Source organism: Lichenostomus cassidix, chromosome 5 (genome assembly GCF_008360975.1).
Source record: "Lichenostomus cassidix isolate B80296 chromosome 5, HeHo_3.0, whole genome shotgun sequence".
In the NCBI taxonomy this organism is placed as follows: Eukaryota; Metazoa; Chordata; class Aves; order Passeriformes; family Meliphagidae; genus Lichenostomus; species Lichenostomus cassidix.
The window spans coordinates 59366503-59385415 of NC_139486.1; the positions used below are offsets into that span (position 1 = coordinate 59366503).

The window sequence follows — 18913 nt, forward strand, 5'->3', positions numbered from 1 at the left end:
GCCCAGCAGCCAGAAAGCCCCTGGCACACAGCAGGAGCCAAGTTTCAGGTCACCAGGAACAGCCCCCTCCCTCACCAGTACTCCCAGTGATTCTCCCCAATCGAGCCCAGAAACACTTCAGAGACTGTCAGAGAAGTGGGTATTTGCTTTATTCAATGCACCAGGTGTGGGGGAATTTTCTCCACCAAACACACACACACCAGTACCTCCAAAGGCACAGTGTTATAGGTAAAATTAATGAATATTCATCGCATTCCCCAGGATAGGAGTGGTTATACAAATTCCTTCCCGTAAGTCATTAATATTATTAGCGATCTCTTGTGCTCAATGGCAAAAGGATTACTTTTGCCTCCTTTTATCTTGATAAGATTAAGGGAATCCACAAGGCCAGAACTGTTATCAGCCTTCAGCCCAGACAGGGCCATGCTGGTGGAAGGGGCAAAAGCTCAAAGAAACAAGGATGGTTGAAGTGCAAATAGATTTGGGTTTTCTATTTGACCACTCCTTTCTCACCTGTACCAGCTCACATACCTTGTTTAGTTCATCCAAATAGCAGACACTGTAGCTGGGTCGAGTATAAGCATACAAGCTGTGAAGAACAAAATTGGTATTGTATAGCCCATAAATGACAACCCTGGTGCCTGCCATGCCGCCGTAATTCCAACTACCTGAGTGGATCCCGTGATCGCTGGCGGCGAACTGAGATTGTAACCCTGATTTGTGGGTGGGAATTAGCCATACCCACTGGGTGGTAAACAGCAAAAACAGAGTGGGAAACCACAATATCCTGGGTAAAAAAGGAAAAAACACTGGCCTAACAGCTGGCTAGATACTTGGCACTATTAGCATAAGAATAATGTAAACTCTCAAGAGGCAGCAGGAGATCATTATCAACCAAACAACACAAAATATGTGGCTTCCTTGTCTAAAACACCCCCATCTAAATCATCAAGCATGGGTGCTATGCAAATGTATTGAATGCTCGAGTAAATGGTATTGCTCTTCAGTGAGGAAACATCCCCTCTGTCTGAACTGCAAAAATAATAAAGAACAAAGAGACCAAGAAAATACGGCAGTAGAACAAATTCTGTGTGGGTGGGAGTTACTCGTATCTGAAATTTGGGAAATTCCTGAGGAAAAATGGGACCAAACATTATGCTTGTGTGCAGTACAATTGGCATGGAAATGAAACAAGCGGTGTAAGGAGGGCAAGCCCAGCTTAGCCTCTGCACCTGCCTCAGGTATGGTCCAGCCACGAGCAGCAACCTCAGGGGGCATGAGACAAGGGGCTGTATGCCATACCAAATCTCCAACTACAACTTTGGCAATTATAATTATCGTATGTATCCTCACATGGGTAACCCCAGGCAACGCAAATCCAACAAACCCCTGCACCAAGTGTAACTCCCTTATGTGATGGGGCAGTCATGCTTCTTATCTAACCTGACACACAATAGTAAATAACATGTGCTATTATGAAGCATCCCTGGAAACTTGTAATTATTGAAAACACTCACTATGGGTAGTCAAATTAAAATCCTCAGGGGGACATCACCTTAGGCTGCTGTGTCTGAAAAGACAGTATGTTTGTTTTGCCAAAGCAGGAATGTGGAGCATTTCAGACCGAGGGGGTGCACAAAACAGAACTAAAAAGGAACTAATAGAGCAGCGAATACAGACTCTTGAAAGCATCCCAAGACAGACCCAGACACCCTTAACTTCCTCAGACTCCCTCTATAAAAAAGTTAAAGAACAGCTAAAAGAAACACTTCCTATTCCACCCTGAGGCAAAAATCTATGGATCTAATGGAACGAATAGCACAAGCTCTAAATGTCAGCAACTGCTGGATATGTGGAGGTGCTTTGACAACTGAGCTGTGGCCCTGGAGGGGAATTAACCTAAGTGTCCCTGAAATTCTGTTGTAGAATAAAACCAGAATATCTAAAGAACAACGCCCTGAAGGGTGGATGCTGAATTCAGGAGTAATGGGCGAGAAATGCATTGGGAGAGAGGGTTGAGCAATATACAAAACCTGGGTAGGAATAACCTCATGTAAATGAACCCTGTTCACAAATGTGTCCCACCATTGGTGGTCACCAGAAACCCCTAAGGGCTATTGGAAACTGAGTACTCAGCCAAGTGAAAGTTGTAGCACCCTAAAAAACCTTATTCTGGTGTAACAGTAGCAATAATGACCTTTATCAGTCCTTTTGCAGGCAGGACAGAATTACATAATTACTGGAACCATAGTAGCAGTGTTACTATGCTGTGGGATGCCCCAGATGGACTCTTTCGGATTTGTGGAAGAAAAGCTTATACTAGACTGCCCAAAGATTAGAGATGAGTCTGTACAATTGGAACCATTCCGCCAGGATTTTTTTATTGCCGAAGGCAGTAGGAAAAACATCTAGGTTTTCCAGTTTATGAGGACTTACAAAGACCAAAACGGAGTTCAATAGAAAGCATCCGAAAGTGAGTGACAAGGTGGGGGGCACTCAAAGGTGGAAAAATAATGAGTGGCCACCTGAAAGAATAATAGAATATTATGGCCCACTCACCTGGGCTCAAGATGGATCCTGGGGATACAGAACTTTAAAGTTTTAAAAACTTTAAAACAGAAGGCAAACATTGCACATTTATATGCTAAATGGGATAATAAGACTCCAAGTGGTGGTCAAAATTATTAGCAACAAAACAGCCTCAGCTTTAGCATTAGTCATGGAGCAGCTATCCCAAACCAGTGCCATGACTTACCAAAACCGTTTAGCCATTGACTATCTGTTAGCAGAAGAAGGAAGAGTATGTGGGAAATTTAATTCCTCCAATTGTTGCCTGCAAATAACTCGTAACAGTCAAGCTATACTTGATATTGCCACAGACATACAAAAGATTGCTCATGTACCAGTTCAAAAATGGGAAACAGTACTAGAAATTAATTAGTGGGATAAATTCTTAGGAATGGCTTGATGGAAGAGACTAGGTATTTTCCCTTTGTATGCAATTGCTGGGTTAGTATTCTTTCCTTGTTTAACTCCCTGTTTTTTCTGGCTAATCACAAGTGTTGTCCAAGGTATGCAGTTAGTCACCATGCCCACAGACCCAAGACAAGCTGCTTCTGGACATGCCCAAAGCATAATGGTCCTGGAGAAACAAAAAAGCATCAGAGACCCTCTTGAAGAAGCCCAGTTAATCTGTAAAAGCTTCGAGTGTAATAATGAAGTTTGAATAAAAATTATGGTTCAAGCCAACATAAATAAAAAAAAAGAAAAAAAAGAAAAAAAAGAAAAGAAAATAAAAAGGAGGGATTGTGATAAATGAATGAATAGCGAATGTTGGCTTTCACATATATGAATTTAACATTTACAAGGGATAAGGTACTGTGTAAAGTAGCACTAGGATAAAATATAGTTAAGTAGAAACAAAGTTAGAGTGAATTATAACCATGTAATATTTGTAATATGCTAGAAATGTGGTAAGAAATACACGGTAATAGATGTCTTTTAGGCTGATAAGCCACAAAGCCAGAGATCAAGACGCCCTGAAGGAATAAAAAGAAACAGACCTCATGCATACCAGGAAGTCTGTTATCTCTATTCACACCTCCCTGAGAAGCTGTCAGCCACAAGTTGAATTAGAGCTACAGAAGACTTCAGCCTTCAACCCTGAGCCAAACCAGAAGGATGAATATGTAACAGTTACAGACAGTACTTAAGCACACATTAAAATGAATAGGGCGTGGGACTAAGAAAAAGGCAAACCTGCCCCTCACGCCCGGCAGTAAGTCTTTGTTCTCCTAATAAATGTTCAATATTATATTTCTAAAAATGCCGGCTTGTGAATTTGATCATATCAAAAGGATCACCACATACAGAGAAAAGGGAGAGATCCACCTGTCTTTTGTGCTAGTCCATACACCTGGTCCCTCCTTGCAACCCACCTTTGCTCTGCCTTAATTCTTGTGGAGGTATGCCAAACTCCACTTGGCAGGCCACACATGCCAAGAGAGGAGTGTCCGAGGCACGGTTGGCGATGGAGGCAGGTTTTTCACAATAGTGAATAACGGGTGTCAGGGCAACAGGTTTAAAGCCTACCTCACATACCAGCTTTGGCAGCTGTGGCTAGCACAGGTCTTTCCCATGAGAATTCTTCCTGTGTTTTATAAACAAAGATAAAGTTTGGATGTAGTTAAAAATGGTGTCTCGAGATTTGGACAGTTCAGGCCTGGCCAATCAGGCCTAGGGGGAGGTTTCTGGCTGACCAATCTAAGTGACCTCTTAAGAATCTATATAAGTTGGAATCAAATAATAAAAGTTCTCTTTTTTATGCTACGCTGAGAATCCGGGTCTTTTTTCTCTCCTAGCGGCTCAACAGCGACAGGCAGCACAAGGCCTTTTTCTGTACGAGCTTTTGGCAGGTGCAAAGAACTCGTTCCATACCATATTTGGGACACACAAAGCATTCTCTGTGTAAGTCCTACACCTGTGGTTTTTGAAGAGAAATGTTGAGACAGAACTCGATTCTTTGATCGACACTTACAGATGAGCAGTCAGCCCAACTGGACAATAGTTCCCAAGGAAATAAAGTAGTAATAGAGCATGACCTATAGAGCTCTACAGCCCTCCAGGAGGAACATTGGAATCAGCAGCATCCAGACCCGCTCTGACCACCTCCAGACCCCTCCTGACCCCTCCAACAAACCCCAGACCCCTCCCATCTCCCCCTGATTCCCTTCAGACCCCCCACCCTCAGGACCCTCTTCCCCCGGGCAGTGCCCCACAGCCCCGCTCCTGCCCCGCTCCAGCCGGGAGCTCCGGCAGTGTCTCCGCTGCTCCCGGCCATTCCTGCTCCTCCACCCCAATAAATGCTGCTGGATCCATCCTGCCGCTGCCTCTTGCTCCTTTCCATGAGAGACTGGGGGGCTGGACACCAAGGGGGGAAACTCTGGAGAGGGGTGTCCCAGAAACAGTCCCCAGAGCCTTATGGGGCAGACTGGGGTGAGCATCCCATGGGGAGGGACTGGAGTCTCAGGGCTGGAAATGGGAGAGATGGGAAAGACTGGAGGTGTGTGGGCTGCATGGGGGAGTGGGATGGAAGGTTGGGATGGGGGCGTGGGACATAGTGGGAAGGTGTGGGCTGTGGTGGGGCTGGTGACCTCAGTGAAGCCACAGGGGGAGAGGTGATGCCCCTTGGAAAATGTGGTGATAAACAGAGGTGTCACCCTGCTCCTGGAAGGGGGCGGCTGTACTGAGGATCACAGATGCCTACTCCCCTTGCAGATACAGCATCTGAGTCTGCTGAGGGAGAACCCAAAGAAACGGCAGAGGAAGAATTTCTGAAGGAAAAGAGTTCCTTTGCACCTGGCTCACAACACTAGAAACAAAAGACATTCAGGGAGATCTTCGCTGTGCCACTCAGAGAGCAGCTGGGAAGGGAATGCTGAGCCCCTGGGCCATCCTGCCCATGCCGGCTGTGCCGCTGCCATCCCAGCTCTGGGCACTCGGGATCATGTTTGCTGCAGGGAGCACAAGCCATGCCTGTGTCCCCTCCCTCCCTCCCTCCCTCCACCCCCATTCCCGGCTGGCAGCAGGAGCCAGAGGAAGGCAGCAAGCGCTGGCAGATGGGGTGAAGGCAGCTCAGGGTTCAGGATGCTGTTTATTGATATCAGACCGCAGTGGGATGAAGGAACCAAGTGCCAGGGGCATTTTTGGGATCACAGTTGCATGGGGAAGGTTCCTGTTGGGGGAATAGTGTTTAGGACCCTCAAGGGGGAAGAAAAGCCATGCTCCATTGTGCTCCCAACAGAGCATCCCTCCCACACACTCCTGCTGTCTTCTCCTGCAGGATTACATCGCAGGAGGGTGATGCTATGGATATTTTTTTATCAGGTAACTTAAGGAAACCCTCAGCCACTGTGTTGGGGTCCTTCTGCAGTGCAGTGGAAGGCATCAACAGGCTCAGACCGCTGTGTCCATGACAGAATCTTTGCTGCCGGCAGAGTTTTCTTCTGTCTCCTCCAAGACCCTCTGGAGGGAGAGCCTGGGGGACCCCACAGAGCAGTGCCTCCCACAGCTCCCCACGGAGAAGTAGATGAAGGGTTTGATGCTGCAGTGGATGCAGGTGGACAGGAAAACAAAATGGATGAAGATATAATTACTGAAGAGAGACAGTAAATCACAGAGGCTGGGAGGGAGAGCAGAGAGCATTACGAGGAAAATAACAATGTCGAGCCTCTTGTGTTGCTGCTGCTGGGAGTCATGCTTGGCCTTAATGAAGAGAGTTGTGCTGGACATGACCATGGTTGAAGCCAAGAGGGGAACACCTACGATGTACATGAAGATGAGAATCACAAGGAAATCATCATCTTCAGGCTTCTGGAACAGGGAAGTCAGCGTGGGAATGACAGTGATGGAGATGGCTCCTTGCATGGCACTCACCACCATTGACTGGCGCGGCAGTGGCACCGGAGTGGGCAGAAGGTGGACCTGCACCTGTTGAAGCTGATGGCTGCCAGCAGGTACAGCCCCAGGTTGTAGAAGAACAGAAATATCTGGGAAAGCAACCTCTCGTACTTCATTGGCATGACTTCAGAGCAGGACGCAACCTTCATCAGGTAGAGCAGGGTGGAGATGACAATGAGGAGGAGAAAGGCGAAGTCAATGATTGCCAGGTGGAAGATGTAGACAGTGATGGGCTTCCTGCGGATGGAGGATCCAAGGAGGGAGAGGACAACCCCATTCCCAGCCAGCCCACAGAGGCTGATGAGCAGTGTGACAGTGTCTATGGCCACTAGGGTGTCATGATGGGGACACACATACTGTTCTTTGGTGAGTGAGGCAGGAGGTGAGGACAAGGTTCTCATGTTCGTGGATGGACACTGGGCAGGCAGTGGGATGTGGACCCCTGGCTGTGGTCAGAGTGGATGAGGAGTCAGTGCTTGGAGAATTCAGGGATGGACCATGCAGCTCCTCAGCAGCTCCCTGCAGCAGGAAGGATTCACTGGAGAGAAGTGAGATGTGCAGGGGAGGAGGGCAGTGGAAATGGTGGAAATTATGAGGGAGGTGGGAGGATTGGGATGTTCAGCAGGAGATGTGGAAGGGAAGCTCAGGGCAGAGGAGGGAGGAGCTGGGGAGGACACTGCAGTCACCGGGAGAGGGTGGCAGGAACAGAGCAGCTGCTGGAGGAGAGGCAGGTGGGGTAGGGAGGAAGGAAAACATTGCACTGACCTGTTCAGTGTGGGGCAGCAGCAGGCAAAGGGTGTCTGTCCAGATCAGTGCTGCTTCCTGGCATCTCTTGCTCCTTTTGGATCCATATGGTAAAGTGGATCCTCCCAGGTCAGTAATACAAAGGAAAACATCTATCTCCTGTGCTGGTGTCATTCTCCAAGACTTGGTGGAGTCACAGGAGACTCGGAAATTGCATCTTTGGCTATGTCAGAGCTCCATTTACTTGGGGTTATTTATCTTGGTTTTGTTTTTTTCTCTCCCCACAAAGGAATTGACTTGCATCAAAAACTCCAAATGAAAAATTTTGCTAATGGCTTTTCATTTCCTCCTCATTCAAAACACTCCTTCCCTGTAGAATGTCTCATTTTCCATCTGCCTTCCTTATCCCTACAGGTTTCTACCATTTCTCGTTTCTGTTCCCTGAGGGGTCATGGTCCCTCCAGCAGCAGAGGGATGCTGGTGGTGCTGGTATGCTGGCAGTGCTGGCAGTGATGGGGAAGCAGCTGGGTGCTTCTCAGAAACAACTCCCTTTCTGGGAAGAGCTCTGGGATCATTGCTGAAACCTCCCCTGGGCCCAAGAAAGCACAACTGACTCAAGAATTCCCGTTTTTCCTCTGTAATGTAGACTCTAACAGCCCAAGGGAAGGGCAGCAAAGAGTTCCTTGCAGCCAGGTTATCAGCACTTAGAACCAACACTAATTATTGCTAACGTCCTTAATGATGCAATGGAAGGTATTAGACCCCAGATTTTGGATGTTGTGTTCCCCTTTCCAGCCCTTCACCAGCAGCTCCTCCTCCTCCTCCCAAGTCTGGGGACCTCTTGTGGTTGTTTTTACCACACCTTTGCCTGCAACAAGACCTTCCCCTAGACCAGATTGCTCCAAACCTCATCCACCCTGGCCTGGAACACTGCCAGGGATCCTGGGGCAGCCAGAGCATCTCTGGGATCTTGTGCCAGGGTCTCAGCACCCTCACAGGGAAGAATTCCTTCCCAATATTCCATCTAATCCTGTTCTCTGGCAGTGGGAAGCCATTTCCCCTTTTCCCATCACTGCAGGCCCTTGTCCAAAGTACCTCTCCAGTTCCTGGAGCCCCTGTAAACATCCCCAGCTCAGTGACCTCAGTGAAGCCACAGGGAGATGGGTGATACCCTGTGGAGCCTGTGGTGATAAACAGGGGTGTCACCCTGCTCCTGAAAGGGGGCTGGCTGTACTGAGGACCACAGACTCTCCCTCCCCTAGCAGCTGCACCATCTGAGCCTGCTGGGGGAGAGGCCAAAGCCAGGGCAGAGGAAGAATTTCTGAAGGCACAAAACCACCAGCAAGGATATCAGTAAAAACCGGATCTAATATTGAAGAACAGCACAACAAAGAACTATCCATGTGTGTGTGTGACAAAAGGACAGTGAGGGTAACGATAAAAAGGAAAATGGCCTAAAAGCTTAACAGCACGCAAACAGAACAGAACTTATACCTTAAACTCAGCAATTCAACAGAGGAATAACAATAAACAGCATTTAATCTTACACCTTCACTTTCCTAAAATGCCTAATTTACTCACATATCTCAGGTACTTAAACACCTGAGAGAGCAGCATTTCTCCCACATTTCCATAGCAGATGGACACATGTGTGCACACAGGCAGAAAGAGTCAGTGCAGGGTGAAAATACCCCTGAGAGAAATTCCCCTCAAAGGCAGTGAAGTGCTCAGTCTGGATTCTTTTGCATCTGCAGAATGGATGAATGGTTGAGCCTGGAGCAGTGTGGGGATCAGCCCAGGATCAATAGGTGTTTGGGGATCCCCCAAGTGCAGCAAACAAGTGAGTTCCTGGCTCGGGGAGGCCCCACTGAGAGGGAGGCTCTGGTCAGTGCTGCTGGGGCCCAGGAGAGCTCCCAGGGTCTCCTTTTGGACTGCTGTTTATAGGCCCCAAGAGATGGGCTTTAGTCACAACCATGTTTCACCAGGCCACACTTCGGGTCAGACACTTTCTTTGGGAGTGTAAGAACAGGGATGTTGCGCCATTCAGACAAGAAAACCAGTTTCCAAGGGTATTCCTAAAAGCCAGGAGCTTGTTGGAGAGCAGCATTTCCTGGGAGCAGACGGAGTTTGTGATCAGCTCCAGAGCAGCTGAGCCCAGGGGCTGCTCCTCAAGGCTGAGGCCTCAGGAGCATTTCTGAGATGCCAGTGCAGCCTGGAAAGGGGAAGGGGATGCAGCAGCACAGGGAGGGTGATCCTGTGGGTATTTATTAATCAGGTGGCTCAAGAAAACCCTCAGCCACTGTCCTGAGGTCCTTCAGCAGTGCAGGGGAACAACAGGCTCAGACCACCGTGTTCATGGCAGCGCCATTGCTGCAGGGAGTGTTTTCTTCTCGCTCCTCAAAGACCCTCTGCAGGACCTCCCTTAGACACTGCTTGGAGAAGTGCCTCCTGCAACTTTCCATGGAAAAGTGTCTCTTCCAGCTCCCCATCAAGAAGTAGATGAGGGGTTTGATGGTGCTGGTGATGCAGGTGAGCAGTAAAACAACCTGGGAGGACACAACGGTGTAGCCGAGCTGCTGCAGGAAATGCCAGAGGCTGAGGGGTAGATTGAAGACCACAGTGAAGAAGATGGCAACACGGAGTCTCTGGTGTTGCTTCTGCTGGAAGCCATGCTTCAAATGAATGAAGAGGATTGTGCTGGAAAGGACCATGGTTGTAGCAAAGAGGATGAGGTACAGGGTGTACAGAGAGATGAAAGCCACCCGGCAGTGCTCCTGCTCGTGTGACTGGCACAGGGAATTCACTGTGGGAGTGACAGCCATCATAGTTAAGAAGAAGACCCAGAACAGGACATTCATCACCACCCAAAACAGGTGCCCAGGCACTTTGCAACTGCAGCAAAGTGGGCAGAGGATGGACCTGCATCTCTCAATGATGATGAATGCCAGCTGTAACAGCCCCAAGTCATAGCAGAACAGTGACAGCTGGAGAAGCAAGCTTGAATACTTCAGGGGCACGAGAGCAGAGCAGGACACATCCTCCAGCAGGAAGAGCAGGGTGGAGGGGACCATGAAGACAAGGAAGAGGAAGTCAGTGATGGTCTGGTAGAAGAGGAAGTCGGTGATGGGGTTGAAGTGGAGGAACCAGAGGACAGCCCCATTCCCAGCCAGCCCACAGAGGCTGATGAGCAGCATGACACTGTGTATGCCCACGTTGGTGGCATCAATCCCGCATGAATCTTCTTCAGTGGGTAATGGGGGAGGTGGGGACACAGTGCTCACCTCCATGGATGGACACTGGGCAGCTGGTGGGATGAGGCCCCTGGCTGTGGTCAGAGTGGATGGGGAGTCAGTGCTTGGAGAATCCCAGAATAGACCATGCAGCTCCTCAGCAGCTCCCTGCAGCAGGAAAGATTCAGTGGAGAGCAGTGAGATGTGCAGGGCAGGAGGGCAGTGGAAATAGTGGGGTGGGAGAGGGAGGTGGGACGGTTTGGATATTTATCAGGGGATTGGCAAATAACATAGTAAATAAAAATATTCAGCTCCCCTGAAGGTTTTCAAAGAAGTGGCCAAAAAGATAAAAGAATGAAAAGGTATGGACACAGGATGATAAACGTGACTGGAACCAGTGGAGAAACAGATAAGGAGGCTTCCAGTGGTTTTGTGGCATGTTCTGTAAGAAGAAGCAACAGCGCATGGCCAAAGGAAAAGTTCAAGCACGGTCGCCTGTAATATTGCAGCATTCAGTGAATACAACCACCAGAGACCTCTCTTAATGAACCTCTAGGACCATTAAAGGATTTCCAGGAGGAGGTGGATGAATGGAAATTAGTTCTAGGAAACAGATGTTTAGGTATCAGATAAGAGACATGTTTTAATGCTTCTGTTTGGTTATAATGGATAAAACCCCGTTGAAAAGTCTCACTGCACACAGAACAAGGAGAAATCCTTCCATGTGTCCTTCAGAGGTGAAGAATTCCTGCTTCCTAGTGTTTCACATTGTGTTAGAATGTTTATTCCTTCCCATTTTGGGATTATTTCTGGTGAAACCAGGTGGGAGAACTGCCTGATCTCATGTGAAACCTGGGTTGTTCCTCCAGAGATTGTGTGTCAGCATGTGGACTTTCCTGGAGAAAACCAGTGCTTCACCTGCATTTATCTGGGACACAGTTTTGACATTTTGACAATGAGGCATTCTTTCCGGTGTGGGAAGCCTGCCCATATAAGATGCCTTCCAAAAGTGGTATTTTGGAATTTGATATTTTGATATTGGCTTATTTTGCTCATTTGGAACTTGATATTCTGGTAGTTTGAAACAAAATTATTTTGGTATATTGAAACTAGTCTTTTTTATACTCGGTGGTTTTCGAATTTTTTGTAACTTAGTTTTTTGGTGTTTTGTAAGGTGGTTTTTTTTTTCTTTGGTAACCCAGGTTTTTGGTATTTTTGTAAGCAGTTGTTTTGGCATTTTGGAACATGGCTTGGTTTTTGGTTCTGCATTGTTGGTTTGGTTTTTTTTGTTTTGCTTTTGTTTTTCGGATGTTTTGGTGGGTTTTTTTGTTTTTTGTTTTTTGTTTCGGTTTTGGCTTATTTTTTATGTTGGAACATGGTCGTTTTGGAAATTAAATCAGTTATTCTGTCATTATGGGTTCAGGTCAATCTAAAGGCATTAAAAGGGATGGTATTTAAAAAAAAAAAACACCACTTGTATGTACATTGAAACATTGAAGGAAGATTGGTGGATCCTCTGGTGGAACTGCTGCCAGGGAGAATTTAATTTAATATTTTAATCAACAGCAGTCTTTGTATGGATTAGAGTTGGGGAAAAAGTGGCCACAAAATGGTACCTTAGACAATAATATTTTTTAGAACTGATGTTCTTCTTGTGTTGAGGACAAAATGGGATGAATTGATGGATGCTGAAATGTTTTTCCCTTGGAAAAATCACTGTGAATAGCAAAGGGATTGTAGTACCTTTGGATCCTTTTGGTTTGCCTTTAGAGAAAAACAACATGGAGAAAAGGATTAAATGTTGGTGTTTTGTGTGTAGCATGGGACAAGTCTGCTCTAAGCATTTAGATGGTTAAGGAAAAAAAGCTTTAAAATTGAGTTGCAAAGTCCTGTGCAGAGGAGTGAGAAGGCTAGCTGCAGGATTAGATAAGAAAGCAATAAATATAAGAGGAGGTTTGGGAGGAGAGTAAAAGTCTCCTGGCTCCTCTTTTCCTAGGACAGTCCTCAGATGATATTAGAATAAAACTCCAGAAAATCCAGACAACAGAGGGGTTTGAGTGTTTTGATATGAGTAAACTCCTTTTTGTTGCATGGATAGGATGTATGAATTGAAAATAGAAAAAAACCCAAGCAGGAAATAACTAAACAGAACTAAATAGAAAATGAGAGCAGAAAGAAATCAGCAAAGGACTCTCACCACTGGGTGGCAAGGGAGAGTCTCATGGCAGGAGAAGTGTTTGAGTTCCTCGAGCTTTATTAGGAAAAGCGGGAACAAATCAACGTGGATATTGTAAAAAGTATAGAAGGGCAAATGTCCTCAGGTAAAACCCAGCATTTCTGCAAACCCTCTCAGGGCAATAGCAGAGGATTTGTGAAGAGGGACCAGATGATTCTTCCCCAGCAGAGGAACTGAGGAATGAAAAACAGGATTTTTGGTAGGGCCAGGAGCTGGTTATTCAGTAATAAATACTCTGCAAGGGGAGTTAAGGAATCACTTTATCACAGTTGTCAGTGCCATCAGTACTCATGAAACGTGCCCCTTTTCAGTCCAATTAAATTCACATTGAAATCCCTGAAATCCCTAAATATGTGTAATATGTTCAATGCTTATGATATGCTTATGAACATATCAATAAATATGTTCAATTTTTATGTTACAGGAACTGACTTCCCAATCTGAACCTACTCCAAGGAATATTAAGGATCCAGTAATCTCCATTGTGTCGGCCAGTGAGATTCCTGGGAAATCAAAGAGTGGAACTTCTAAGAATCAAACTAAAATCACACACAGGCCTGGTAAGACATGACCAATATCCTTGAAATTTGAAATATTGAAAGGGATTTTTAGCAATTGATAAGATAGAATGGTAGCTAACTCATATACACTCATAATCATGCAAAAAACATCCCCCAGTAAGAAAAAAAATATTTTAATGGTTCACTGGAAGAGATTTAAAGGATGCCTTTTTCTGCACATGTCTAAGCCATGACAACCAGGAACTATTCACATTTAAATGGGAAAATCCACAGGTAAGTCTGTATTTCCACAAGGATTTAGAAATAGCCCCACAGTTTTGGAGAACCAACTGGCAAAGGAATTACAAGAACAGTAGACCTTTAAACTGCAAGATGTTCTGTTACAACATGTTGATGATATTCTGCTGGCCACCAAAACTAAAGAACAGTGCTGAGACCCAACTGTTGAATTGTTAAACTTTGGAAGATTAAATGATTACAGGGGATTGGGAGAGAAGGCCCAAGTGATGAAGAAGACTCTGAGCTTCCTGGATTTTGAAATTCTCCAAGGCTAAAGGATACTAAGCAGGAGCCATGAGCTGTAAGAGAATTGCATGTTTTGCTTGGAATGGCCGGGTGGTGGATCAGGAATTTGGGATTACCAGTCCACCCTTTGTATGGATTTTTATAACTGCCCATAAAGATTTTATTGTATGGACTGATGATGCCTGGGCTGTGTTCAAACACCTTTAGAAAGCACTAATGGGAATCTGTCTTTGGGCTTGCTAGATGCCAGGAGATCTGAAGATGCTGCAAAAAAGGTCATCCATGTTTTGGTTCTGCAACAGGTGATCTGTGCACCAGATATTAAGTCAGAATAAAGTGCAAAAGATTGTCAGTTAATTGAAGCATTGTAATCTAGTTTTCGCCCTGGTGGATGGGCAGTCACCGCTGCTGGATAGTAGTTCCCGAGGAAATAAAGCAGAGATAAAGCATGACCTATGGAGCTCTGCTGCCCTCCAGGGGGAATATTTGGGATCAGCAGCATCCAGACCCCTCCGACCACCTCCAGACCCCTCCTGACCCCTCCAACAAACCCCAGACCCCTCCTGACTGCCTCCAACAACCTTCAGACCCCCCACCCTCAGGACCCTCTTCCCCCGGGCAGTGCCCCACAGCCCCGCTCCTGCCCTGCTCCAGCCAGGAGCTCCGGCAGTGTCTCCGCTGCTCCCAGACATTCCTGCTCCTCCACCCCAATAAATGCTGCTGGATCTATCCTGCCGCTGCCGCTTGCTCCTTTCCAGAAGAGGCTGGGGGGCTGGACACCAAGGGGGGAAACTCTGGAGTGGGGTGTCCCAGAAACAGTCCCCAGAGCCTTATGGGGCAGCCTGGGGTGAGTATCCCATGGGGAGGGACTGGAGTCTCAGGGATGGGAATGGGAGAGATGGGAAGGACTGGAGGTGTGTGGGCTGCATGGGGGAGTGCGATGGAAGGCTGGGATGGGCGTGTGGGACATGGTGGGGCTGGTGGGAATGGGGTGGGACATAGTGGGAAGGTGTCGGCTGTGGTGGGGCTGGTGACCTCAGTGAAGCCACAGGGAGAGGTGATGCCCCTTGGAAAATGTGGTGATTAACAGAGGTGTCACCTGCTCCTGGAAGGGGGTGGCTGTACTGAGGATCACAGATACCTACTCCCCTTGCAGATGCAGCATCTGAGTCTGCTGAGGGAGAACCCAAAGAAACGGCAGAGGAAGAATTTCTGAAGGAAAAGAGTTCCTTTGCACCTGGCTCACAACACTAGAAACAAAAGACATTCAGGGAGATCTTTGCTGTGCCACTCAGAGAGCAGCTGGGAAGGGAATGCTGAGCCCCTGGGCCATCCTGCCCATGCCGGCTGTGCCGCTGCCATCCCAGCTCTGGGCACTCGGGATCATGTTTGCTGCAGGGAGCACAAGCCATGCCTGTGTCCCCTCCCTCCCTCCCTCCCTCCCTCCACCCCCATTCCCGGCTGGCAGCAGGAGCCAGAGGAAGGCAGCAAGTGCTGGCAGATGGGGTGAAGGCAGCTCAGGGTTCAGGATGCTGTTTATTGATATCAGACTGCAGTGAGATGCAGGAACCAGGTGCCAGGGGCATTTTTGGAATTACAGCTGTGTCAGGAAGGATCCCTTTGGGGGAATAATGTTCTAGGACCTGGGAGGGAAGAGGAAAGCCATGCTTTAATGTGCTCCCTGCAGAGCATCCCTCCTACATGCCCCTGCTGTCATTTCCTGCAGGATTACATCACGGGAGGGTGATCCTTTGGATATTTCTTCATCAGGTGGCTCGAGGAAACCCTCAGCCACTGTCCAAGGGTCCTTCAGCAGTTCAGTGGAAGGGATCAACAGGCTCAGAGTGCTGCGTCTACGGCAGAATCATTGCTGCTGGCAGTGTCTTCTTCTGGCTCCCCCAAGACCCTCTGGAGGGAGAGCTGGAGTGACCTCATGGAGCAGGGTCTCCTCCAGCTCCCCACGCAGAAGCAGATAAAGGGGTTGCTGGCACTGTTGATGCAGGCGAGCAGGAAAGCAACCTGGGAGGACACAATGGTGTAGCTGAGCTGCTGCAGGAAATTGCAGAGGCTAAAGGGGAGACTGAAGAGCACACTGAGGAAGATAACTATATTGAGCTTCTTGAGTTGCTGCTGCTTGGAGCCACACTTGGCCTTGATGAAGAGGATTGTGCTGGAAATGACCACGGCTGGGGCAAAGAGGAAGAGGTTGATGGCAAACATGGAGATGAGAGACACCCGACAGTGCTCGTATTGGTGTGTCAGGCATGGGGAAGCCACTGTGGCAATGACAGCGATGGAGAGGACCTCGATCAGGACATTCACCACCTCTGACAGGCACTGGGGGCGGTGGCAGTGGCACCGGAGTGGGCAGAGGGTGGAAATGAATCTCTCGATGCTGATGGCCATCAGCAGGTACATCCCTGTGTTGCAGGAGAACAGGGACAGCAGGAAACATGACATCAAGTACTGCAGGGACGGGGCAGCCGAGCAGACAACATCTGCCTGCAGGGAGAGCACAGTGCAGGGGACCACAAAGAGGAGGAACAGGAAGTTGATGACAGCCAGATGGAAGATGTAGACAGTGATGGGGCTCCTTTGCATGCGGAAGCCAAGGAGCCAGATGACAGCCCCATTCCCAGCCAGCCCACAGAGGCAGATGAGCAGTGTGGCACCATCTATGGCCAAGTTGGTGACATCCATCCCACACAGATCATCTCCATCAGTAGGTGAAGTGGAAGGTTGGGATGTGGTGCTCAGCTCCATGGATGTTCACAGGGCAGGCAGTGAGATATGGATCCCAGCTGTGGTCAGAGTGGATGGGAAGTCAGTGATCAGTGCTTGGAGAATCCTGGGAATGACCACGCAGCTCCTCAGCAGCTCCCTGCAGCAGGAAGGATTCAGTGGAGAGAAGTGAGATGTGCAGGGGAGGAGGGTGGTGGAAATTGTGAGGGTGGGAGAGGGAGGTGGGAGGGTTGGGATGTTCAGCAGGGGACGCGGAAGAGAAGCTCAGGGCAGAGGAGGGAGGAGCTGGGGAGGACACTGCAGTCACTGGGAGAGGGTGGCAGGAACAGAGCAGCTGCTGGAGGAGAGGCAGGTGGGGTAGGGAGGAAGGAAAGCATTGCACTGACCTGTTCAGTGTGGGGCAGCAGCAGGCAAAGGGTGTCTGTCCAGATCAGTGCTGCTTCCTGGCATCTCTTGCTCCTTTTGGATCCATATGGTAAAGTGGATCCTCCCAGGTCGATAATATGAAGCAGAATGTCTCCAGATCACCAGGATATTCCCACTGTCCCCACTCCAATCCTGATGGCTCCTCTCCATGCTCTGTCCCAGTGTTGCTCCCCAGGACTGGGTGGAGAGGGATGAGCAAGTCGGAAATTACATCTTTGGCTGCGTCAGAACTCCACTTACTTGCTCTTACTTGGAATTATTACTCTTTGCTTTTTTTTTTTTTTTTTTGCTACAAAGGAAGTGGCTTTTGCCAGAAGCTCTGCATGCAGGATTTTGTAATTGGCTCCTCCTTTCCTCTTGATTAGAAATGCTCCTTCGCTGCCGAATGTCCCATTCTCTGACTGCCTTCCCTCTCCCTACAGGTTTCTACCATTGCTCATTTCTGTTCCCTGAGGGGTCCTGGTCCCTCCAGCAGCAGAGGGATGCTGGTGGTGCTGGTGGCACTGGAATGCTGGCAGTGCTGGCAGTGCTGGGGAAGCAGCTGCATGATTCTCAGAAACAGCTTCCTTTCTGGAAAGAGCTCTGGGATCATTGCCAAAACCTTCCCTGGACTCAAGGGAGCACAACTGAGACAAGAATTCCCCTTTGTTGACATTCTTATGCAGGCACACTCTGTTGAAGCCTTTCACTAGCAGCTCCTCCTCCTCCTCCTCCTCTTCCTCTTCCTCAGTCCTGTGAGCACTTGTGGTTGTTTTTACTTGATCCCACCCTTTTGCCAGCAGCGACATTTTCACCAGACAAGGTTACTCCAAACACCATCCAATCTGGCCTGGAACACTTCCAGGGATCCTGGGGCAGCCACAGCTTCTCTGGACAACCTGTGCCAGGGCCTCAGCACCCTCACAGGGAAGGATTTCTCCCTAATATCCAACCTGAACCCACCCTCTGTCAGTGGAAAGCCATTCCCCCTTTTCCTGTCCCTCCAGGCCCTTCTCCAAAATCCCTCTCCAGCTCTCCTGGAGCCCCTTTAGCTCATGGATCAGGAACTGTTTGCACTGGAAAGGATTGGCCCAGTGAGGGGATGTGAGATTCCATAGCTGGGGACACAAACACAGTGTCAGTGAGGAAGAGAGGAGGCAGTTCTGCTCCCAGGGTCTCCACACACACCAGATTCCAGCAGGAGCATCCCAGCTCCCAGACACATGTCAGTCTGGGTGGGAATCATCTCATTTCAGCTTTCCAGGAATTCTGTGGAATTCATTGTAGGTTGCTGTCTGACTCCCAAGGGAGTATAGAAGATGGCTCAGATGAAACCTCTAGCTTTCTAATGGTTAAAGCCAAGACATCAGCATTGATTCACTTCTTCTTAGACAAAATTACATTTCTGAACTCCTAAATCATGATGAACCTGCAGGACCATAAAAGGGCTTCCTTTAGGAGGTGGCTGCATGGAAACTAGTTCTAGGAAAGTGGTTTTTTATGTATTAGGTACGAAATATGTTTCAAGGACTATATGTGGTTATAACGGAAAAAAATTCCTGTTTTAAAGTCTCACCACAGATACAGAACAAGGAGAGATCCTTCCATGTGTCCTGTGGAGGTAAAGAATTCCTGCTTCCTAATGCTTCACATTGTGTTAGAAAGTTTATTCCTGCCCATTTTAGGATTATTTCTGGTGAAACCAGGTGGAAGAACTGCCTGATCTCATGCAAAACCTGGGAGGTCCTTTGTATTTGGTATGCCAGCATGTGGGCTTTCCTGGAGAAAACCACAGATTTCCACTGGATTCATTTGGGACATAGGGAAGATCCATTTTGACACTAAGGTATTCTTTCCAGTCTGGGAACCCTGCCCATATAAGATGGTTTCCAAAACTGGTATTTTGGAATTTGATATTTTGAAATTGGCTTATTTTGGTCCTTTGGAACTTGGTATTCTGGTGGTTTGAAATGGAATTGTTTTGGTATATTGAAACTGGTATTTTTTCAGCTTGTTTTTTTTTTTGTCTTTTGGAACCTGTGTTTTTGTGT

General features: G+C 47.9%; 3 protein-coding genes across 3 annotated transcripts; all 3 read right to left on the bottom strand.

Annotated features, from left to right (window-relative positions):
• Nucleotides 1-6431: 6431 nt before the first annotated feature.
• LOC146436825 (mas-related G-protein coupled receptor member H-like) lies at nt 6432-6860 on the bottom strand. Its single transcript, XM_085063834.1, has one exon. The coding sequence runs from the start codon at nt 6858-6860 to the stop codon at nt 6432-6434; it is 429 nt and encodes a 142-aa protein (XP_084919960.1).
• Nucleotides 6861-9542: 2682 nt separating this feature from the next.
• LOC146436826 (mas-related G-protein coupled receptor member X2-like) lies at nt 9543-10490 on the bottom strand. The gene has a single exon (XM_085063835.1). It carries the CDS (start codon nt 10488-10490, stop codon nt 9543-9545), a length of 948 nt encoding a protein of 315 aa, XP_084919961.1.
• A 4742-nt stretch (nt 10491-15232) lies between these two features.
• Nucleotides 15233-16478, bottom strand: LOC146436827 (mas-related G-protein coupled receptor member H-like). Its single transcript, XM_085063926.1, has one exon. The coding sequence runs from the start codon at nt 16476-16478 to the stop codon at nt 15555-15557; it is 924 nt and encodes a 307-aa protein (XP_084920052.1). The 3' UTR covers nt 15233-15554.
• Between the last annotated feature and the right edge of the window lie 2435 nt (nt 16479-18913).